We start from the raw sequence: 21,819 nt of genomic DNA, 5'->3' as shown, positions 1-21,819 counted from the left end.
GTTAGGTGCTACTATATAGAATATCATCACGATAATCTTCAATGCTTTAAGAACGAAATGTCTAATACAGTTTGTGCAAAGTTTATTTATATTTTCTATTGTCTCCTCTTCATTATGGTTAATTTATGCATACAACACTATAGAGTGCACACGTTGTAGTTACTAAATATAAGAATTCTAAATATCTGATTACGAGCTAGCTTTATCACAATGTAGAGATCCAAATATCTTAACACTATTTGCATTATATCTTTTCTATTATTGCAACATAAAAATCTTGTTTTTAGTGAAGAATCATGCTAATTCAATTCACATGTTAATCTGATAATAAGTATATAAAATAATAAAATAATTAATATTTTAATTATGCTTAATCTTCTATACAATATAGATCTAGTCTAGACCAAAATACAGAGATCAGTGCATTATATAAGAGTATAGTAATTTGTTACTTGAATTTTGCAAAACTGTTAAAATAAATAACTTTAAAATAAAATTAAAAATATACTTTATCATATCTCAACATCACATGTGCTCAAATATTATGTTCAACTATAAATTGTGGCAATGCAAGTATAGTACGTGTAACAAATTTTACTTGAAATCGAATGCTGCTAGAAAAGTTTGGGCAAACTACTACTTGCAGTGGTGATAATGTTCCGTTATTTTTTAAAAAAAATCCGAAGAATCGATTTTTCTGTACTGAATTTGGAAGAATAGACCTTTCTTTACAAAATTCGGAGGAATAGAGCTTTCTATGTTTAAATTATCTTCGATTGTTCCTTTAAGACTATTTGTTTATTTTTCATAGCGGTTTAAACAAATATCTCAGGCATTGCTGTTCGGAATGCATTTACAGCTTTTTCAGTCGACACAAATCGCTCACCTCCCATCTTTTTTATGTATGGGAGAAAACCGAAGTCATTACGTGTTAATTAGGTGAGTATAGACGTTTAGTAATCAATACAATTTTACTGGACGATATCAATAGTTTGATGTGGTGGGTGAAATTGGGGTTGTGGTGGTGAAGAACGATACGACTATTTGAACTTGTTTTACGCAATTCATTGATGACCCCTGACAAACAAATTGTTGTCTATCATTCAACATATATAGTCTTTCGAACTTTTAAAGCTATAATTGCCACATGTCTGGTACAACCGAAAAAACAATCAGCATTCGCTGGGCAGAACTCCTCGAACGAACTACCTACGTTAGTTTCGGCTCACTTTGAAACACCCAAACAGTAAATTGCTGTTTAGTTTCGAGTTTGTATTAGATCCAAGTTTCGTCCTCTGTAACGATGTAATTCACCAAATTTAACTGAGCTCGGTTGAATTTTTGAGGATTCGTTTACAGCAATTGACTTGAGCCTTCTTTTAAGCTTCGTTCAAATTGTGTGGATTCCAACGGATTGAAGTTTACCGTGCGTTCTGGTAACCATGAAAAATTGTATGTAGGCTATTACTTTCGCGTCAATGCGAAAGGATGCTTGAATCTAATGGTATGTCACATCTCGATCTGTCTTAATCATTGTACGTACACTCATGTCCAAAATGATTGTCGCATATCTATAACTGTCATCGTGTAAGAATATTATTTGATAATGATTTTACAAGGTAATTTTAATACTGATACTATGTATATAATCGGGAAAGGAATATTTGTGGTTAATTTCATAGGAAAAGAATTATAAATACGAAAATTAGAATGAGTAAAACAAAATGTTACTAAATGGACACGAAAGTTTTATTTTCGTTTTATTGTTCTTATTTAATGCTCTTTTGACATGAAATTTGCCATATACATGTCTTTGCCGATTATACACATAAGTTACTAACATTATAAGAAATACCGGGCGAAATCGTTATCAAATTATATTCCTACAACAATATATTTATAGACGTGCGACAATAATTTTGGACATGAGTGTACATCATTAACATTATTGGCAACAACAGGCTTGGATGGACGATCTTCACGAAATTCATCAATGAGAAATGTACGACCACGCTGGAATTCCCTAATTCAGTTGTGCACAATTCTATTAGATGGAACTCCATCCGCAAGAGCCAAACGAACTCACTTGATGCATTGATTTAGTGTTAAACTACATTTGAAATCAAAGAAAATATCATTGCCGGAAGCCATTCAAGAGTATTCTTCACTTTTCATACAAAACTATTTTTTCAAACTACTGTGAAAAATAAGTGAATCGGCTTCAAGAAAGGATCACAGATAATTATAAATATATAAAGGTCTATTGTCCTGAATTTTATAATAGTGGAACACTAGCGCCACTGTAAGTAGTAGTTTGCAGAAACTTTTCCAGCAGCCCTCGCACAGTTAGATTGTATTTGAAACTTATTGGTCCAATTAAAGTTCATGAGCTACTCTTTTTTTAAAAAAAAATATATACATCACCAGTATCAGTTACAATAATGTGTGTATATCTATATCATTTTACAAATATGGATATCTAAATAGTATTTGTCTATTGATAATTCATTTAATATTCTCAATAGAGGTTCAAGATGCAATGTAGACATAAAATACTACGTATAAGAAGTTCGTGTTTTTTATTTAAAAAATGTAATTGATATAACAGAATTATTTTCTAATTATTTACTGTATTCAACAAACTTCAACACATAATACATATATATTGGTGACAGGGTTAATTACCTGGAATGTAGAGATCACTTACAGTATATACTTAAAGGTATATGCTGACAAGATTGCCCCCCGATTTTAGAAAATTGAAACAGTGGCTAGGTCATTCGTTTGTACTACGTCTGTACCGTTTGTACCGAAAATATTTTCGTTTGTACCATTTCCCTTATAGGGTTACTTGAGAAGTCAACTGGGGGTGCTATGTTGGCGCCAAGATAGACTCCCCCGTATCACAGCACAAAAAATTGAATTACACAATTAGAAAGCAAATCGTTTGTAGCGTTTGTACCCAGAACATTTTTGTTTGTACACTGATAGTTTTCGAGAAAGAGGGGATGACATTTGGGGGCTATCTTGTATGCAAGATAGGCCCCGCAATGTGTACTTTTTCCATGCCCATTAATAAGTATTATGTGTTTATTCATGTGAATTTGTGTGTATTTAGAACTCTGATTGTGCATATCCAAATAATAAGAAAATAACTTTTGGGGAATAATTCATCGTTAAAATTGAATCGGCAAGTGTGAGTCCAAAATAAGCCATTTTAAGGTAAAGGCAAAAATAACACTGAAGATGTAGAACTACAAGTTGTAATGAAGAACAGTACAATTTGCAAGACCTCACTCATTATAGCAGAATGCTATAATGTCTACTGTACATTTGTGGCATTAACAAACGAAAGTTCTTTCTTCAAATATCCCAAAATGCGTTTTGTGGACTAATAGTATTTTTCCCCTTACCGATTCAATTGAATTTTCTCTATTTCTGCCCTTTTCTGTAGGTAAATACCGCATTCTTTAACAATGGGCTACTTGCTTTCGGCTTTTGCCTATGAAAGCGGCGAGCTTCTCGAGCCGCTAATGTGACACATATAAACAGTTGATTTCTTCAGTTGGTGTAAAACTGAAACGTGGAAGGACACCGTTTAGGTGAGTAACCATTTTTTTTATTTTTCTTTGTTTAAGATCAAGGTGACCAGACGTCCCGTTTTAGCCGGGACAGTCCCTTTTTTCCAACCGTTGTCCCATGTTTTTCTGATTCTCGAACGGGACGCCTAAATGTCCCGTTTTTAAGTAAAAATGACCTAGGTGTCCCGTAATTATTATTCAAAATATAAATCTTCAATGCAAATTCTACTCTCTTCCGTACCAATACTCGTTGCCAAGGTTCAGGCGTGTCTAGAACTTCTGAATTTTCAAATGGGAATTGAGTGTTCATGGTTGAAGTGGGAATTGAGTGGGAATTCTGAGTGTTCAACTAGTTAAAAGAATTGGTGGGTAGAACTTGCAATCGGAAGCCATTATTTGTTGTGTGGTACACGTAAAGTTATAAACGGTGTGCTATCACTCTTACTTGTGTATTTTGTCAATTGGGAACACTGCTGAGTCCCAAAATGCAATCTGGAAGTCAGATATCCCCTCCCCGTAGCCGATTCGTATGCGTCCCGTTTTCGCAAGTGAAATTTCTGGTCACCTTGTTTAAGATATTTCTGTCAACCCAGTTTCTTTCTGAATTTGTACACACTTTTTAATTCTTTTTAGTTTTCATTATTTGGATATAGAGTTTATGTGTCTTGTTTCTAAATAATCGATTACTTTACAGTTTTTCTCTCATTATTTTCCCCCACTAGTGATAGCACTGCGTCCTTCCACGTTTCAGTTTTACACCAACTAAAGAAATCAACTGTTTATATCAGTCACATTAGCGGCTCGAGAAGCTCGCCGCTTTCATAAAGAAAAGCGGAAAGGAAGTAGACCATTGTTGAATAATACGGTATTTACTTACGGAAAAGGGTAGAAATAGAGAAAATTCAATTGAATCGGCGAGCGGAAAAACACTACTAGTCCACAAAACGCATTTTGAGATATTTGAAGAAAAAACTTTCGTTTGTTAATATCACAAATGTACAGTCGACATTATAGTATTGTAGCATTCTGCTATAACGTGTGAGGTCTTGCAAATTGTACTGTTCTTCATTACAACTTGTAGTTCTACATCTTTAGTGTTATTTTTGCCTTTACCTCAAAATGGCTTATTTTGGACTCACACTGTTTTCCCACTCGCCGATTCAATTTTAACGTTCAGTTATTCCCAAAAATGTTCTTTTTTTATTATTTGGATATACAAAACCAGAGTTCTAAATCCACATAAATTCACATGAATAAACACATACAGTAATACTTATTAATGGGCATGGAAAAAGTACACATTACGGAGCCTATCATGCGTACAAGATAGTCCCCAAATGTCATCCCCTCTTTCTCGAAAACTATCAGGGTGTAAACAAAACTTTTTTTTCGGTACAAACGATTTGCTTTCGAATTGTGTATTTAAATTTTTTTGTGCTGTGATACGGGGGCTATCTTGGCTTTAAGATAGACCCCCAGTTGACCTCTCAAGTAACCCTATAAGGAAAATGGTACAAACGAAAATATTTTCGGTACAAATGGTACAAACGTAGTACAAACGAATCACCTAGTCATTGTTTCAATTTTCTAAAGTTGGGGGGCTATCTTGCCAGACGTTAACATTCTATTTTAAATTCATTTGATGTAATAAAATAATATTTTCTTTCTATAATAAATTATTAATATGTTAATTCTTTTGTTTGGAGATAATGATTCTTTACCTTGTTCCATATTAGAACCGGTTTATATTTAACAATAAAAGAAAAGAAATGGTAGTTGTAACAAATAAAATCAGCACACGCCTCTGTACTTTAAAAAGAATAATGAAACAGCACTAAACTTACATATATGAACACAGATATAACCAACCTGAAGTAAGTATGGTCCCCATGGACCAAAATATATCAATACTGCATAGAATCCTTCCTTGCTGTTCAGTTCGGTGAAACTCAGCAACATACGGAAATACAATTCCATATATTCCTGGGAATCTGAAGTGATATAAATGTTATTGTTATTATTAATAATAAACATGTTATTGTTACAGATAGAATTTTATATTTATATATATCCTTGTATGGTAAATATTGATATACTTCAACAACAGAAATATGTGGGACATCTATTTTTATCTATAAGGAAGGTTGATTCTAATTTAAGAACACTAGAGTAGTATGTGAGAGACTTGAGATCAATTTTGTACCTCTGGATATTTGGGTCAGGTTCCATTGTCCCTAGATCAGAGACAACGGTCCAGGAGGTCCATAGGACTACTCCATCTATTTCTGCCACGAGTACGTTGGTCCAAGATCTTAATTTTGGAAGGCGATGCGTGGGACTACTTCTTAAATTTTGGATATTGACTGTTCTAAAATTTGGTAGAATAATATAGGACGAATGTACGTAGCTCTAAAAGTGTAAAGGTCCATCACATTTCTCATCAAACAATGGGGGAGGGGGTAATGCCAACTACTAAAAATTTGTGAGGTTTTTATTCAAATTTATAATTTAAGGTGTTATTACATCATATGGTCCTGTGGATGGGTATATGGGTCCATTCTCTTGCATAGGATATGGACACTATGATGAGCCTCTTCTAAATTTCAGCAGTGGTAAATTAGCCCACCCCTTAAATTTGTGAATTAACAAAAATGGAATTTGGTAATATTTTATCCTCTAATATAAGGCTTTGTTGCAAAATATGACCATGTTGATTGATAAAGGGACTCATTCCCTTTTATTGGAAATTGCTACATTGATGCACCTCTCTAAATATCTTGACAAAAGTACATTGCCCATCTTACATTTGAAAATTGTCAAGAATAAAAATAGGTAATAGTTCTATAAGGCTAATGTGTATATACCTCTGTATATTTAGATGTTCTATGTTGTCTTCTTTAATGGATAAATTATTACCAAAAATAAAGGTAAGTAATACATTTCACAGCATGAGTAAATTTTGTGCTAATTTATTCTCTACAGTGAGGCATTACTGCAACTAGCAGTGGCTCTGTAATGCAGTCATAAACTCATGTACCTTCTCAATTAATACGATAAATAATCAACAAAAAGTAATTACAGACATATATTCCTATATAGGAATAAGAAGTGACGGAATAAAAAATTTAGTTATTTTAATATGAAATCTGCAATTCTGATTGATGTCCATGAGAGATTAGGCAACATATCCGAAGTCACGGCACTTGATGCTATCCTCTGTTCACGTGTTCTGGCTGTGTTTTTTTTTTTTTTTTTTTTTTTTTTTTCGTGTTAGCCTGCCTCACAAGTAAAGGGTGCAAATGGATGTATCGAATTGCGGGATGAGGCATAATGCGCTTGATAGAGGATCTGAAAATATGTACATGTGCAAAGTTATAGTGGTTGAGCGCCATAAGAAACGGAGAGGGAGGGGGTCAAAGTTGGTGGGAGAAAGGCTATGCTATGTTATTGAAATACATCAAATAAACTGTTGAACCGTGAAAATGGTGAAAGATTGACAATGTAAACGGTGGTAGTTGCACAAATTAGCAAAAGAAAAATAGGCAGAGTGGATCACGAACCTCCGCCGCCATCTTGAAATCTGTGATTTTTTAAATGGAGAGATAGTTATGTGATATATTAATTAGGGCCAGCATGTTCTCAAAAAGTCAATTATGAACTTTAGTGATCGTTATCTGTAGTTATTTGGAAGATTTAGGATCATCTTTATAGTTATTTACGAAAATCTAGGAAACTGATACACGTAATGTTAAAAGTTTGAATTGTTACGGAAACACATGTAACTTAAACATATCTACAACCAAGAATACTAACACTGAAATATGATATCCAACAGTGAAATTTGAACATAATAATGTAATAATACACAACTTTGGTACCAAATTTTAGTGTTTTCATGATAATCGAAATTTTCAACATCAGTATCCGAGTATCAGTTTCTTAGATTTACGTAAATAACTATAAAGATGATCCTAGATCTTCCAATTAAGTACAAATAACGATCACTAAAGTTCATAATTGATTTTTTGAGAACATGCTGGCCCTAATTGATATATCACATGACTACTTCTCCATTTCAAAAAAAATAAATAAATAAATAAATAAATAAATAAATAACAGATTTCAAAATGGTGGATTTCAAGATGGCGTCAGAGGTTCGTGATCTACTCTGCCCATTCTTCTTTGCCAGTATAAAATTACCACCATTTGCATTGTCTATCTTTCACTATTTTCACAATTCAACAGTTTATTTGATGTATTTCAATAACATAGCATAGCCCTTCTCCCACCAAATTTGACCCCCTCCCCCTACGTCTCTCATGGCACTCAGCCGCTAACATATTTTCACATCCTCTATCAAGCGCACTATGTCTCATCCCGCAACTCGATTCATCCATTTGGATTATTTACTTGTCAGAGAACAATTGTTTAAACTCCCCTCCTTATGTACAAGGTCATCACAGTTTTAACGGAACAAGAAAGCGCTTCTTTTATCTACTTTCTTACGGACGGTGCGAGAAGAGGGAAGGTAGGCGGAAGAGGAAAGAAGAAGAGAGAAGGATTTATCTCTGGGGTGTTGTTTTTGCATTACACAGGATAGAGATGGATGGAAATGACCTGGTTTTCGAGGAAGAAATTGGTTTATATTGTTTCAAGGGCGAGAGAATTTCCTCTTGAAAGCACTGTTTTTGAAGCATTCTTTGCGACGCTCGTATACCAATTATTATGAAGGAAAATATTTTAAAAAATCCTAATATACTTGGTAAATGTCGTATACTACCTAAGTACATCCTTCTGTAAATTTGGGTTTTGAATCTATCCTCTTCGATGGGTAAAAATTGCAAAAATAATGTTAAGAAGATTACGTTATGATGCCTTCATTAACACCAATAGGCTAAATCAAATACAGCATATAAGATGGTTTCAATCAACAAAAGTGTTTACTAAAATCATATCTACTGTACTTGGTACTTACATTTTTGGAGAGGTACTATTAACAATGGATACCTAATTTCCAAATACACTTGTGAATCTATTAATTCACATCAGACAATGTACCATAAACTTAATGATTGTTGCACAATGATAAAACGCATTTCGTGCGTATTGATGACGTATAGTTTTTAGGGACGGGTACCTTATCCAGGTACATGTTGCAAACACTTAGCTTTCAAATATAACTTAGCACTCACACCTTAGCATAATCAAAAATATAATGAATACTTTTTCTTATGACACATGGTAAAGCGTACCTTATACGTACTATGAAAAAGAACCGATTTCCTCATGATTTTGGTCCTATATGTACACCGTCTAATTTCTGGAATCTTATTAGGAGATACGAATTTGGGGAGATCATTTCCTACATTCTAAAATCTTATGTGAATGTATATGTTTTGAGTGTTTCTGGAAATTAGATGTAACCTCATTCAAGATATCTCTCCCAAAATTTTGAAACTATATCTAATAGATGGGATTTAAAAGAATGTTTTTCCAAATTAAAATCATAGTAGGTGATATTGGATGTACATCAAGTTTATCATAGTCTACGATCAATTCTCAAAAGAAATGAAAACAGAAGTTTAATTGTTACTTGCCATTAAATGGTATGAATTCCAAAAGTAAGTGAAGAAATTTGCAATTCAATCATTTCATTGCGTAGTACTTATATTTTAAACGAAATGCCAAAAACCTCGATAGGTAGTATTATTGCACAAGTTTAAGCAGCTAAATCTAGATCTGATGTCTTTAAAATTTCAATTTATTGTTTACATTTATTCGATTCCCCGATTAACTCCAAAAATAATGATCGTTTACTGAAATTGGACAACAATTATCTGCCTTTTCTAACCACGTACAGGTTGAAGTTGTTAGACAATTATAATCTTTAGGATATTATTCCATGAATTGCAAATTCTGGAATCCTCTTCCACGATTAAATTGCATTTTTGTATAGTATTATTTTTCCTATAGTGTTTCAAGTAATTTAGTAAAAGAAATTATTATTTTTATGTTAAGGTATGGTGACTGGTTCCAAACGAAGTAATTAACAGTTCACCAAAAATAATGACTATCACTTTATTTTAGGTATCTTTATCACAAGTTTAGTAGATGATTACGACCTATATCTATAAAGTCCAAAGAAGAATTTTTAATCATAAATAGCGTAATAGACCTACATTCCAATTAAAATTTTCAAGATAGTCAAAATTTCGTTTCATCATTAAATCCATTAAAATACGTTTCAAATTCTCGTTACAATATCAATTTAATATCACAGACTTTTGAGTTTGTATTAAACATTTGTTCAATAACCGCATTACGTAATAGGAATTTATAGTAGAATAAAATTTTATACAAAAACTTAAAATAAATTTTAAATAAAATAATTTTAGGTATATGACAAACTTTTTTAGGTTGTAAAGTGAAAGGTTACTTCAGCACAATAAACAGACATAATATATAGCATTTAGAACATTGCGTTGTTACATATTCTTTATTATATGGTTTGTTTATTGCAAATTTCTTTAAGCAACCTGAACCACCTTATAACATCATATACTGAAATATGACACTATTCTCAATGAGAAGCCTCTCACTTTCCAAGATCAAATCCAACAATCATTTTATGTTACAGAATAGCTCTCATAAGATATTTTAGAGACAACCAACTTTCTTCATAGGGAACGTCTGTTCAAATAACACTTTCAGTCCAATAAAAGCTTCTCCCATTATATTTTTGTTCAATCATTTCCAATTATTAGAATAATCATATTTACTTCAAAAAGGTGTTTCAATATTTCCAGAAACACAATCACACCACTTCTGACATTTTAATGTCTGAAATTGTCCTATGAAAAAAGTGTTTAAGATAAAACATTTGAAAGTGTATTTCTTTCGTATATGATCATCACAACTAGTGCTCTCAAACGGGTCGGGTCAGGTCAACTCGGGTCGGGTTATCGGGTCGGGTCAATCGGGTCAGCTCGGGTCGGGTCACTCGGGTCGGGTTATCGGGTCGGGTTGTCGGGTCGGGTCAGTCGGGTTATCGGGTCGGATCAGCTTGGGTCGGGTTGTCGGGTCAGGCTAATCGGGTCGGGTCGGTCGGGTCAGCTCGGGTCGGGTTGTCGGGTCGGGTCAATCGGGTCAACTCGGGCCGGGTTGTCGGGTCGGGTTATTCGGGTCGAGTTGTCGGGTCGGGTTATTCGGATCTGGTTGTCGGGTCGGGTCAATCGGGTCAGCTCGGGTCGGGCGATCGGGTCGGGTTGTCGGGTCGGGTCAGTCGGGTTATCGGGTCGGGTTGTCGGGTCGGGTCAGTCGGGTCAGTTCACTTAGGTCAACTGAGTTTAGGTTGAGTTTACACTCGGCTGGAGTCGAAAGCTGCTGTTTTTCACTAGCTGCCTAATTAAAAATAGCAATTTTCAATTGATTTTATAGAAACCATAAATCTATTTTGAACACTTGCAGCTAGTGTTTTTATGATAAATGCTTATTTTTCTACTTGTGTGTACTTTAATTTTTAAATGTGGAAGATTGATTTTACCAATCGACTGTAATATTAATATCTACGCCAATATGGAGTCTGGATTTAGAACAAAACTAGAAGTTGTTTAAGTAACGCCAAAAGAGAGATTGGATATGGACGACCAAGCCCAAGCAGGGCCGCGGTGGGTCAGTGGTAGAGAATTCATCTCTGGTGCATGGTGTCCAGTAGCGTAGCTAGAGTTTTTTCAGGGGGGGGGCAATGAAGGGCCCAAGAGGATTTTGAGGGGGACATCTCCAATATATATATATATATATATATATGTGTGTGTGTGTGTGTGTGTGTGTGTGTATTCAAGGTGAATGTTTCCATCTTTATTGTTCATGATTTTACTCTCTGGAAAACAGTGAAAATATAAGAATTTAGTACCTCAAACAGGATTCATTAATGCAATTGATTTCTAATATAAGTAAATAGTTATTTAATCATGGCGTTTAAAATATGTGTAGCTGGTTGACTTAAGTGGAAGCAAATACACTTTTACAGGTAAAGAAAATAACTTATAGGTTCATGCCTCTACTTGAAGAGGATCTATCTATTTGTGTGGGCAGGAGGAAACATATCCACAACTTGTTAAAGATCTTACGATTTAGCAATTTTCTTCTCAATATAAAGTAACACTAAGTTTTTCAACCTATCATGAGTCATTGACTTGCGTACACAAGTCTTTAATCTTTTCAAAGAAGAGAATGACCTTTCACATGTAGCACCAGAAACTGATATAATCACAGAGATGATACCTAGCTTGTAGGTTTCTAGGAATGCATTTTTGTAGACACAAAGAAGTTCAACGAAATTCGTTAAGGAATCAGCTTTCGTTTTCTTCTCGTCTTCATACAACTTAATTGTTAGAGCAACCCACATTATGCTTTATTTCTTGTTTAATTATGCTTTTTGTAAATTATGCTTTATTGTTAATTTCAATGATTATTTTACATTAATCGTGTATAATGTATATTTATTATACATCAAATATTCTAAATATCTTGATCTATTTATTGATATTTTTTTGCAACTAGTTTCTCATAGTTAATGAACTTTCTACTTCATTGTAAAGAGATGTGCTTTGCTCGAATAATTTTTTTCTATCATTTGTGTGCGCCTTACAGGTACATATATACAGAAAGGGAAAGTAAAAGATGCCACCAAAAAGTACAGAAAGTGCTTAAGTTCAAAAAGTAAACATAACAATACAGTGATGACGCCAGAGGGGGGCAAGGGGGGCGAGCGCCCCCCTAGTAGCTACTTCTGCCCCCCTGACTGCCACCTAGACTGCCCCCCCAGACTCGTACAATCTTTAAACATTCTTCATGTAGTATTATATATCAGTATCATAACCAATCTCATTGACAAATTGTAGTCTACTTTCAATGAATTTACTATGTGGCAGATTAATCCTCAAGCTTTCTTCTTTGAGCGTCTGGGTATGCACGGATATTTCTGTTTTCTAATTTAGCCCCTTTTGAGGTAAATTTTAGTTATACTTCTTTCTTATGATTTTTAATAATTGTGCCTAGCGAACAATAGTAGATTTGGTCGACTTGTTTTCTTCTCATTGGATCAACTTCGATTGGAAACAAAAGAAAGGTAAAACCAGTTACGTAACTTGTTTGTATTTGTCCAGGTTTGAACTTTTCAGTTTCATATTTTGTTTTATTTAAAACTTCTTTTTTCTGGAACATTATTCTCGGCTTCCAATATTCAGAGATGTGCTTATAACAGCTTAGTTTGCAACTACCAGGGCTTAATTTTTTGAAGGAGATAAAAAGAGTTGTGTTTTCCCTTCCTGCAAATGATAATAATAAAATTATGGAATGAAATTGATTCCCAATAAAATGTATTGTCAGAGTGCTGATCTTTAGTTAGTAATTGGTTTATACTAGTGCTCCTTTACTTATTTTGTTTCAAAGTACTGACGTGACGTCTACCATATTGACTAGGAAATGCTGAAAAATTCGTAGCCCAACCCAGAAGGAGTGCACGTGGATTGGTGAGGTTTTACTTCTTCTCGTTCCCCGAGAGTCAATATACTACCTTGTACAGTGCTCCAGCTTTTGCAGAAAAGTTAAAAAAATCTAGATTTCCTCGCACCACTGTTCGTAGCACTACCCCTATCAGATCTAAAATGGCGTCTTTCAAGTGTTATTTAAGTTTGGGAAATAAGTACACGTAATAGTTAGACGGAGCTAAATCTACGGAATAAGAATGATGATCTAGACATTGAAATCCTAGATTATGCAATGTCAGTTATGTTCGCAGGGGCTTGATGGACAGGTGTATTCTCCTGAAGGAACAGAATTCCTTTCTTTTCATTTTCCGCAGCGTTGTACTTTGAATTTTTCTTTCAGTTTTGTAAGTAATGTAGAGATTCTGGATTAAATATCTGACCATTGAGGAGGTAGTCTACCACTCCATACTTATACCAGAAGAATGTTCCAAACAGTTTCCCAACCTACTTCTGTGTCTTGAACTTCTTGGGGCGATGGAGAAATGAGTGCTACTACTCCATTGACTGTTGTTCCGATTCAGGATCATAGTGGTACAACCATATTTCATCTATGGTTACTATTCGTCAGCGAAATTGATCAGCATTACGGTCAAATTGGAAGAATACTTCTCTTAATGCCGTTACCCTTTTATTCTTCTTACATATATTTTGGGAACCCATTATGCCGAGAACTTGCGCATACCCAAGCCATTCTGAATTATGCTACCGACGAGTTCCAAAGAAATGCCCAGAATCCCTGACACAAGTTTTGCTGAGAAGGTAAAAACTGAGAAAGCGGGGTGCAGACCTCAGACTATAATAAAATATAAATAGCTTAAATTATTTTTGTCACACAAAAACTGGGGTGGCCTAGGCCCTCCGGCCCCGGGCTATATCCACCACTGGCTGAAATGCTGCAATTTTCAAGGATAATGTCACAAATTTCATCCATAATTTCAGAAAGAGTCGTTGCTTTTAATCATCCTGGATATAAAGCATAATTTGTTGAGAAATTGCTACGTTTATACTAAGCCACTTACTTCTTCACCACTATATATAACGGAGGAGAGTCCCGTGGTGTTTCACTGATTTCCTAATTAATTTACTTCGGTGACTTTCCTTGGTGGAACAAAAATGTTATAACAGTAAGGATCTGGATGTTCGTGAAATTATCTGTTTGGGCACACATAATCACTTCAGAGGCCTGAGAAACAATAAGAATTTCATTATTAATATGAAAATTTATATTTGTAAATACAGAGATATGTTTTTCTAAACTACGGTTTCATTTTTCTACCTAGTACCTACCCTCCTTCTGGATTGGACTACGACATTGTCAGCAGCTCCTCGTAAATTCTCTCTCTGGCTTTCTCTCTCTACATATATATATATATATATATATCATCATAGGTATTCTGCCTTTATTGGCAGGTCACTTGCTGCAGCTGAGAAGCTTCCATGCTCCACGGTCCTCCGCTAACCTTTTCGTCTTCGCGTATGATCTTTCTGTTTTAATATCATCCATTAATTGTAGTCTCTTTCCCGCCACCATACCCTCTAGGACGTCCCTCATGATACAATCTCTTCTTAGGCAATGTCCTAACCAGTTTCTCTTTCTCTTCCTAATAATATCTAAAAGTGTTCTTTTCTCACCCACCATTTCTAACACTCTCTCATTCGTTTTCCGCTCGACCCAACTAATGCTTTCCATTCTTCTCCACACCCACATTTCGAAGGCTTCCAGTCGATTTTCTTCACCTTTACGTAATGTCCACGTTTCCGCCCCATACAGTACAACACTCCACACGAAGCATTTTATGAGTCTTTTTTTCAACTCTTTGTTCAAGGTCCCACAAAACAAACTTTTCTTTCTTTTAAAGGCTTCTTTCGCCATTCCTATCCTTGCTTTTATTTCACGTTCGCATTTCATGTCATTACTAAGAACACTACCCAGGTATCGAAAACTATTCACTTGTTCTATTTTCTCCCCTCCTACTTTTATATTTGACACAGACCCCTTCGTTCCAATCACCATGGCTTTTGTCTTTCTAACATTTATTATCATCCCATATTCCTCAAAGCCCTTTCTCATTTTTTCTAACATTTTATTGATTTTCTTTTCAGATTCTGCAACAAGCGCCATATCGTCTGCAAATCTTATACATCTAATCATTCTACCTCCTAGCGAAATGCCATCATCATCATGTAGGCTCTTTTTCACTATTTCTTCTAGATAGATATTATATATATAGAGAGAGAGGTCTATATATATATATATATATATATATATATATATATATATATATATATATATATATATATATATAGAGAGAGAGAGAGAGAGAGAGAGAGAGAGAGAGAGAGCATATAGACGAATGTGTTACTTGTAGCATACGCGAAAGTAATTCAATTTATGTTTAGTCTTCAAAAGTTTCATTGAAAAATATTTCATGTGCAGACGTTACTTATTTGTTAGTTACAAATTTTATTAAAAATAAGTTTAATTTATAATCATATAGATCTAACATAAAAACAGCAACGAAATACACAATGTAATGTAAAATAAGTCAAACTTAATAAATATGTCATTTTTGGTATGGCAAATAGCCGCCCCCGAAAATTTATCTGCCCGTCCTTTGCCCCCCTAAGAGCTTAAAGCTGGCGTCGTCACTGTAACAATATAGTATGGAGTTCTTGCATAGTATTCATTGTTGGCGGAAAAATTTCTTCTTTTACTTTCTTTTCTTCACATCAAAGGATTACACCGAAAAGTTTACAGAAATGAAAATAAGCTTTTCATTGTTGCATTGTTATGTTCTCAATGATTTTGCATTGTAAATATTGGCTTTAAAAAGTATTAACACAGTATGTTAAACTTTCAGTTAAAGAGAATTTTCCAAGAATTGTGCTATATATTTTAAATTATGCTTTATGTTTTATTTTCTAAAATTATACTTTTAAAACTAGTTTCCCAATGTGAGTGCATTTTGGCGTTCACCCAGTGTCGTGACCATAGTGCTCTCAAACGGATCGGGTCAGTTCGGGTCGGGTTACGGGTCGGGTTGTCGGGTCGGGTCAGTCGGGTCAGTTCGGGTGGGGTTGTCGGGTCAGGCTACTCGGGTCGGGTTGTCGGGTTGGGTCAGTCGGGTCAGCTCGGGTCGGGTTGTCGGGTCGGGTTGTCGGGTCGGGTCAATCGGGTCAGCTCGGGTCGGGTTGTCGGGTCGGGTCAATCGGGTCAGCTCGGGTCGGGTTATCGGGTCAGGTCAATCAGATCGGATCACGGTTCGGGTCAGTCGGGTCGGGTCGGGTCATCGGGTCGGGTCAGTCAATTCGGTCACGGGTCGGGTCGGTCTTCAACCCGACCCGACCCGACCCGTTGAGAGCACTAATCACAACAATTGGTAATTTTTGAGGAACTGGGAAATACTTTCTCATTCTCTTCCATTTTCATATAAAATCATCACTCATTGAATATCTTGATGGTTTGTTTGAAATAAAATTATATATAATAATCTATTACCTAATGATTAAAAATCATACTGACTATTTCATCCGAAATCTCGAGAAAATATTTAATTCGAGATAACATGCTTGTTACGTAAAAACAGTATCTGAGTGATAAGAGATTCCAGAGCAGAAATTATCCTATAAGAGGGCCTATAAGAAACGGATATTCGTTACAAGATTTTTCTATACCGAGATAAATATTAGATCGTTTTTTTAAAATTAGTACACAGAGATAAAATGAATATAAGCAGATCATCAGAATTACAAAATACATATTTATATGTTTCATTAGTTTTTGTTACTGCTTTCCTGTTAAATCAGATTTCAGGTGTAGAAAATGCACATGTCTCTAATTTTGAAAATGAAGTTATAACAACATCAGATACATTAATTCTTAAACATATAAAGGAGAAATGAATACAGGGATACCTTGCATAACGAGTTTCCTTTTCAAACCTGGTTTACTCTAACACTGTATTCTGTTCATATTGTTACGAAATGGCAACAAGTATGTCAATTCAATTTTTTAAATGTGACCAAACAAAAGCATTAAATACCACATATGCATATAAATTTAGATGGAAATGCAATTCAAATAGAGTCGAATATCGGATATTAGTATAACAATATTAACTACAATTGAACAAGGGGATAGATAGGTCAGTGGCAATTATTATAACGAATTTCTCGTCTCGTCTCGTCTCGATTCTCTTGAAAATAATGAAATGAAATCTTTCAATTTTACGTCCCACGGTACTGCCATGTAGAATAAAGAAGACAGTAATGATGAGAATAAGTAAAACATTGGAATGAAGAAAGTAGGATTAAACGGAACAACACCGACAAAACTCACGCATACGGTGTTTGTTCTCTATAAAGAATACTTGGCGTGAACTGGGATGGAACCAGGGACGATACTCACTAGTGAGGAATTTTCTACCCCTGAGCCACTGCAAGTCCCAATTCTCGTCTCGAAGACGAGACAAAAGTCGAGAGCAGAAGTAGACTACACTAGTTCACACAACTCTTAGATTTCTAACATTAACTTAGTGTCACATGGTTCACAGTACAAAAACTATCAACTCATAAATTGATTCTACTAACATATTGAAGAGTATTTATTAACTTTTGAAGATACGCAATTCATTATCCCATATATTCCAACACACCCTTCTTGATTTTTTGAGATGAGAACGGATTCTGATAATTGCTAGACGATACCAAGAAAAACATCAGAGCATAAAATTTGCACTTAAATTTACAAAACGAGAAGAGATGAAACCTCTGAAAAAGAACTAACAATCATGCCATTAGCAAAATGTGCCCACAGATGAATACATTTTCAAGATGCTCTTTTTATACTAACTTGAGAGTTCTGAATCCAATGGGACTAATTTTAATATCATCCCTAAATAAAGTCACGATAAAAATGATCTCGAAGATAGAGCCTTGAAATACCGCTTATGCCTATTGTCAAAACTCTCATATTTCGAAACATTTTTAATCGCACTTTTTATTCTAATTTGAGAATGCTAAATCCAATAAAGCTATTTTCAAACTTCCGTAAATGGGATCACAAGAAATACGAACTCAAAAGCTAGGATCTTCGAAGTACCGCTTATGCTAATGGACGAGGATATTGCTGACCCAGGAAAAGTTTTAGAATAGCTTCATTGGTATCCTACTTCCTCAAATCAGTGTAAAAGGGCAATTGGAAATGTATCGAAACGTGAGCGTCTTTACCACTGGCATAAGCGGTACTTCAAAGGTATCAAGTGTTAGGTCATTTTTGTTGTAACTCCCATGTACAGATAAATTTGAAACTAGTTTAATTGAATTCAGCATCATCAAATTAGTATAAGAAGCGCACTCAAGAATTTAGCCACGCATGTGAACATTTTTGCTAGCAGCATGATCGTTACTTTTTTATAAAACGAGACGAAGAAACCTCATTTGGGTACGATATTCAAGTGTTAGAATGGGTACAAATGACGTTGATAAGAAAGAGGAAGGAGGCATATTTATTGGAAAAAGAGCAGGGCTGTGTTATGAATTGGGATTAAGGACTCAAAATTGACGAAAAATGGAGCAAATTACTGTAAAGACTTAGAATGGAAATACTAGGAGCGGTACGCGGGGATTTGCATGTGACACCGTTCTAAATGTGACACGGAGTACAACACATGTGGAATATCCCGCTTGAATGGGACCTGTAGGGGACGTGGCGACCATTTGAAGACCAGGAAAAGCACCCTCCGAAACACCAGAAAACTTGGACAAAATATGAAACTATGATGTAATTGTTTCGGGACGTGGTATATATAGGTTTAAAAGGTAGCTGAATACGAATCTGACATCAAATGTTTACATACAGTACTGAAAGGAAAAGATGAACAAGATTACATTATAGTCATCTGTGAGTTTGTTTCTTCTCAAAAGAAATTAACACACACACTACATACATACATACTCACACTATTAGCGTGTTGATTTACCACGGTATGCGTAATGTAACTGTTCAAAGTGTGCACCGCCTCACAGTAGACAGTGTTCGTATCTTTCACGCAGATTTTCAAACTTATCCTAAAACAAAAGTTGCTGCAGACTCCTGCAAAAGGAAATGATTTGCACACGCAATGCGGGCACAGTTCTTGGTGGATCTTCACAGTTGATAGCTTTTGGGCGTGGGCCCTCTGCTGCGTTCCCTCTGAAATGGTTAAATATCATTCGTGCTTTCAAGTGGCCACCTAGCACAGGTTATTTCGTGTTTTGCACAAAACCTCTTAAAGCTAATTTGCAGCGGAGAATGCAACTGCACACGTGAATGTAACGAGCAAATGACTTGAACAACAAGTATCTTTGTACTGTGAAAGGAATAGTTTTCCACAGTCCTCGTTTACGCGAATACCCTCCATCGCTGTTGCGTCTGTTCCGTACGGCGCTTGCCACCATATTGTGACTCGGAAAGAAAGCATTCCTGGTTTCTAGAGGACAGTCTGCACAGGTTGGATGATGTCTTTGTCAGCGCTTTTTGTTGTGCTCCTGCTCTAACTTGGTCTGATCGATTTCGAGATCTTTGGTGGTCACCTAGATGCTTGTTGGTGCTTTTGCACAAAATCTCTTAATGTGAATGTACAGCGGGAATGCAAGTATGTACATCAATTCAACGAGAAAATCACTTTAGTAAAATTATATCTTTGCATTTCGATACTAGTAGTCTTCTACAGTCCTTGGTTATGTTTATAATCACTAGTCCTACTTCGTACGGACACTTCTCAGCACTAGCCCCTGACTTTGTTCACTGCGCGGGCACCTTGTTACATTACTACCCTGACTCGCCTAAATAGCATTCGTGCTCCTTTGTGGCCACCTATCTCAGGTTACTTGGTGTTTTCACGCAAAACCTTTTAAAGTTGAACTGCACCGCTGATTGGGAACGTGCAAACCTAAATGTAACGAGTAAATTACTTTAAGAAAAATATATCTTTGTATTGTGAAAGCAGTAGTTTTCCATTATTCTCGTTCACACGTATATTCACCATTGCTGGCATGTTTGTCTCCTACGAACGCATCTTCGTGTGGCCTCGTCTGCTTCATTCTCGCCCTGACTAGGTTAGATAGCATTCATGCTTCTTTGCGGCCACCTAGCACATGTTGGTTTCTGTTTTGCAAAGGACGTACGCATTCATGTGAGAGCCCTCTGCTGCGTTTCTATACTGGCTCGGTTAGATAGCATTCGCGCTTTCACTGGTCACCTAGCACAGGTTGGTTTCTGTTTTGCAGAAGACCTAAGCCTTTCCGTGCGGGCCCATTTCTGCGATCCTGCGTTGACTCGGTTAGATAATATTCGTGCTTTTTAGTGACCACCTGGCAAAGGTTGGTTGGTTTTTTTGACAACAGCTATGCATTCCGGTGAGAGTTCTGTGCTGCCCTAAAGCTCTGACTCGGCTAGATAGCATTCGTGCCTTTTAGTAGCCACTTAGCACAGGTTGGTTGCTGTTTTGGACAAGACCTACATATTTTCTAGTGGCCGTCTGCTGTGCTTCAGAGCTGACTCGGTTAGACAGCATTCTGCTGTGCGTTTCTTTGCAACCTAGCATAGGTTGGTTGGTGTTTTTGCACAAGACTATTCATTCCGGTGAGGGCCCTCTGTTTATGTACAAAACATCCTAAAGTCAATCTGCACTGGGGAATGCAACTGCACACAGTAGTTTTCCACAATCCTCGTTTAAGCTTATATTCACAATGGTTCCTACTGACACAACTTCGCGCAAGACTCCCTTCTGCATTTTTGCCCTGACCCGATTAGATAGTGTTCATGATTTTAGTGACCGTCTAGCACAGATTGGTTTCTGGTTTTGCACAAAAACCTACGCAGTCCCGTGAGTGCTTCAGAGTTGACCCGGTTAGACGGAATTTGTGCTTTTTAGTTGCAACCTAGCACAGGTTAAATGGTGTTTTTGCACAGGACTATTCATTCTCGTGAGGGTCCTGTGCTGCGTACTTGCTCTTACTTGGTTATATAGTATTCATGCTTTTCAATGGCTACTTAGCACAAGTTGGTTCCTGTCTTTGCACCTACGCATACCCGGGAGGTCCCTCTGCTGCGCCCCTGCCCTAACTCAGTTAGGTACCGTTCGTGCTTTTTAGTGGGCACCTAACTTAGATTGGATCGTGTTCTGCAAAAAAAAAAAAAAAAAAAAAAACTCTTAAAGTCAATCTGCACAGAGAACTGAGCTCCACACCTTAATGTAACAAGCAAATGACTTTAACAAAAGGTATCTTTGTGTTGTGAAAGCAGTACTTTTCTACACTCTTCGTTTATGTCTATAACCCACCATCGCTAACAGCATTACTAATTAAATTTATGAACGTAATAAAATATCAGTTAAATTACTCTCCTTCTCCTGTGAATTTTCTTAATTGTTGGTTTTTCTGGACTCTTTCAGTGACAGTTAATAATAACTTTCGTCAAGTTCCGATGAACCATGCCCTCTACGAAACTGGACCTAATAATTGCGTTGAAAAGGTAAAATTATTTCAACAATTATTACCTCGTTCATTCAAAGCTCTTATTATAATGGTGCATTCTTAGTAGGGTCTTAAGCTTCATAACACCTGTTAAATTTGCACTTGTAACAGCACTTACCTTCACATTTTCTTGGGTCTGACTTCATCGAGGGAATCGAGGGAGTAAAAAT

At 35.9% G+C, this 21,819-nt stretch overlaps 1 protein-coding gene across 1 annotated transcript in view; it reads right to left on the bottom strand.

Annotated features, from left to right (window-relative positions):
• LOC145662175 (synaptic vesicle glycoprotein 2B-like) overlaps positions 1-21,819 on the bottom strand; it is a 292,527-nt gene that overhangs the window by 31,951 nt on the left and 238,757 nt on the right. Inside the window, exon 5 of the mRNA XM_081727507.1 lies at positions 5,451-5,572. Coding sequence (XP_081583633.1) covers positions 5,451-5,572 — 122 coding nt within the window. The remainder of the gene's footprint in view (positions 1-5,450; positions 5,573-21,819) is intronic.

This window comes from Thermobia domestica, chromosome 10 (genome assembly GCF_964235325.1).
Source record: "Thermobia domestica chromosome 10, izTheDome1.hap1.1, whole genome shotgun sequence".
In the NCBI taxonomy this organism is placed as follows: Eukaryota; Metazoa; Arthropoda; class Insecta; order Zygentoma; family Lepismatidae; genus Thermobia; species Thermobia domestica.
This window is presented reverse-complemented; position numbering and strand designations above follow the sequence as displayed.